General features: G+C 45.8%; 1 protein-coding gene across 1 annotated transcript in view; it reads left to right on the top strand.

Annotated features, from left to right (window-relative positions):
- Positions 1-4,231, top strand: part of ldlrb (low density lipoprotein receptor b) — a 23,038-nt gene that overhangs the window by 15,018 nt on the left and 3,789 nt on the right. Inside the window, exons 14-17 of the mRNA XM_057337780.1 lie at positions 116-268; positions 344-463; positions 993-1,067; positions 1,149-1,312. Coding sequence (XP_057193763.1) covers positions 116-268; positions 344-463; positions 993-1,067; positions 1,149-1,312 — 512 coding nt within the window. The remainder of the gene's footprint in view (positions 1-115; positions 269-343; positions 464-992; positions 1,068-1,148; positions 1,313-4,231) is intronic.

Raw genomic sequence — 4,231 nt, 5'->3', positions numbered from 1 at the left:
GTGCGTGCGTGCGTGCGTGCGTGCGTGCGTGCGTGCGTGCGTGCGTGCGTGCGTGCGTGCGTGCGTGCGTGCGTGTGTGTGTGTGTGTGTGCGTGTGTGTGTGTGTGTGTCACAGGGCAGAACTGGTGCAGAGAGGCGGAGCTTGACAATGGTGGCTGTGACTTTCTGTGTCTGCCGGCACCGGCGATTAACAAACGCTCACCCAAATACACGTGTGCGTGTCCTGATCACATGACCCTGGCGGCAGACATGAGGAGGTGCGTCTCAGGTGAGTTCTGATGTTCCTGTAGATTTACGTCACACTGTTTTCATGACGATGCTCACCAGCGTTTGTTTTCTGTAGTTTCAACACCTGCAGCCACGACTACAACGCTGTTACCCACGACAACCAGAACTCCATCCAGAACCATGACATTATCACACCGTCAGAAGAAGCCGAGTGAAGACACCACTCAGATGAGAGGTGACGCATGATGTCATTATAAGTCTTTACACATCAAAAGCTTCCTCAAAGACACACAAACAAAACTTCTGATGTGTGCGAGACTTTTAAAGTAAAATGTTGAATGTTTCTTCATTGATGTGTAGCTTTGAATCAAATCTAATTGAGGAATGTCATGACTGATCTCAGAAAATGTCACTGTCACAGGAACATTAAACAGAAAGAGAAAATCCTGCACACTGTCAATGCTTGCAAAAGATTTAAAGACGTATAGTTACAGGGAAGGTCATGAGACCGAAAAGTTGTAACATTTAATCAAATATCATATTTTTTTTATCTTTTGCAAGCATTGATATTGTGCAGGATTTGTCTGTTTATTGTTCTCAAATTGTGGTGTTATTTCTTTTTTCCTACACCCATTTATTGACTGCAGGTGTGTGGTGATGATTGTTAGTTGTCGTAGGAACAACATCAATGTTTAGAAGAGTTTAATGGCAGGTGAGTTTTGGCTCCTGTACGTCACACACTGAATGTTTGGTGGATTTTTCAGGGATTAATGAAGCACAAGAGCCGATCTCCAGCCCTTTCCCTCATCCCACAGTCCTGTACATCACACTTCCAATAGGTCAGTCCTCACGGTCACATGACACACACGACCCTCACTGAGTAAACCAGCTGCTGAATAAACCGTCTGTCTGTCGTGCAGTCGCCTTGTGTCTGATGGTGTTTGGTGGTGTGTTGCTATGGAGACACTGGCGTCTAAAAAACACCAACACAATTCACTTCACCAACCCAGTGTATCAGAAGACAACAGACGACACCGTCCACATCTTCAGAAGCCCCAGTCTGGATGGCTACACACATCCATCGGTACAACACACTCACTCACAACACGCACAATACACACTCACTCACAACACACAAACACTCACAATACACACACACTCACTCACAACACACACACAATGCACACACACTACACACACACTCACAACACACACACAACACACAAACACTTACAACACACAAACACTCACAACACACACGCACTCACTCACTCACTCACAACACACACACTCACAGCACACACTCACTCACAACACACAAACACTCACAATACACACTCACTCACTCACTCACTCACTCACAACACACACACAATGCACACACACACACACTGTTGTGAGTGTTTGTGTGTTGTAAGTGTTTGTGTGTTGTGTGTGTGTTGTGAGTGTGTGTGTAGTGTGTGGGGTGTGTGAGTGTAGTGTGTGTGGGTGTGTGAGAGTGTAGTGTAGTGTGTGGGTGTGTGAGAGTGTAGTGTAGTGTGTGGGTGTGTGGTAGTGTGTGGGTGTGTGAGAGTGTAGTGTAGTGTGTGGGTGTGTGAGAGTGTAGTGTAGTGTGTGGGTGTGTGAGAGTGTAGTGTAGTGTGTGGGTGTGTGAGAGTGTAGTGTAGTGTGTGGGTGTGTGAGAGTGTAGTGTAGTGTGTGGGTGTGTGAGAGTGTAGTGTAGTGTGTGGGTGTGTGAGAGTGTAGTGTAGTGTGTGGGTGTGTGAGAGTGTAGTGTAGTGTGTGGGTGTGTGAGAGTGTAGTGTAGTGTGTGGGTGTGTGAGAGTGTAGTGTGTGGGTGTGTGTGAGTGGATGGTTGAGTGAGTAGGGTTTTGTGGTAGTGTGTGTGGGTGTGGGAGAGTGTAGTGTAGTGTGTGGGTGTGTGAGAGTGTAGTGTAGTGTGTGGGTGTGNCACACGCACTCACTCACTCACTCACAACACACACACTCACAGCACACACTCACTCACAACACACAAACACTCACAATACACACTCACTCACTCACTCACAACACACACACAATGCACACACACTCACAACACACACACAACACAACACACAAACACTCACAACACACAAACACTCACAACACACACGCACTCACTCACTCACTCACTCACTCACTCACTCACTCACTCACTCACTCACAACACACACACTCACAACACACAAACACTTACAACACACAAACACTTACAACACACAAACACTCACAACACACACGCACGCACTCACTCACTCACAACACACACACACTCACAGCACACACTCACTCACTCACAACACACAAACACTCACAATACACACACACTCACTCACTCACTCACTCACAACACACACACACTCACAGCACACACTCACTCACAACACACAAACACTCACAATACACACACACTCACTCACTCACTCACTCACAACACACACACAATGCACACACACACACACTCACAACACACACACAAACACTCACAACACACACGCACTCACTCACTCACTCACAACACACACACAATGCACACACAACACACAAACACTTACAACACACAAACACTCACAACACACACGCACTCACTCACTCACTCACTCACTCACTCACTCACTCACAACACACACACACTCACAGCACACACTCACAACACACAAACACTCACAATACACACACACTCACTCACTCACAACACACACACAATGCACACACACTACACACACAACACACAAACACTCACAACACACACACACACTCACAACACACACTCACTCACAACACACACACAAACACTCACAACACACACAATACACACTCACAACACACAAACACTCACAACACACACACTCACAACACACACTCAATCACAATACACACAAACACTCACAACACACACTCACTCACTCACAACACACAATACACACACAAACACTCACAATACACACACACACTCACTCATTCACAACACACACAATACACACTCACAACACATTCACTCACAACACACAAACACTCACAACACACACACTCACAACACACAACCAATCACAACACACACAAACACTCACAACACACAAACACTCACAACACACACACTCACAACACACAACCAATCACAACACACACAACACACAATACACACACACACTCACAACACACATTCACTCACAATACACACACACACACAACACAGAAACACTTACAACACACAAACACTCACAACACACACACTCACAACACGCACTCACTCACAACACACAATGCACACACAAACACACACAATACACACACACACTCACAACACACACTCACTCACAACACACTCAATCACAACACACACAATACACACAAACACTCACAACACACACTCACTCACTCACAACACACCAACATTCACAACACACACCAACACTCACAACACACACCACAAACACACATCCTCACAAACACACACACACAACAACACCTCACAACACACACACACACACACACAACACACAACACACACAACACAAACACACACACAAACAACACCCACACACACACACACACACACACACAACACACAACAAACACTCACAATACACACACACACTCACTCATCACAACACACACAATACACACTCACAACACACACTCACAACACACAAACACTCACAACACACACACCACAACACACACACCAATCACAACACACACAAACACTCACAACACACAAACACTCACAACACACACACTCACAACACACAACCAATCACAACACACACAACACACAATACACACACACACTCACAACACACACACTCACAATACACACACACACACAACACACAAACACACAACACACAAACACCACAACACACACACTCACAACACGCACTCACTCACAACACACAACACACACAAACACACACAATACACACACACACTCACAACACACACTCACCACAACACACCAACACAACACACACAAACA

This window comes from Triplophysa rosa, linkage group LG7 (assembly GCF_024868665.1).
Source record: "Triplophysa rosa linkage group LG7, Trosa_1v2, whole genome shotgun sequence".
Lineage (NCBI taxonomy): Eukaryota > Metazoa > Chordata > Actinopteri > Cypriniformes > Nemacheilidae > Triplophysa > Triplophysa rosa.
The sequence above is the reverse complement of the archived record's forward strand: the minus strand, read 5'-3'. Positions and strand labels throughout refer to the sequence as shown.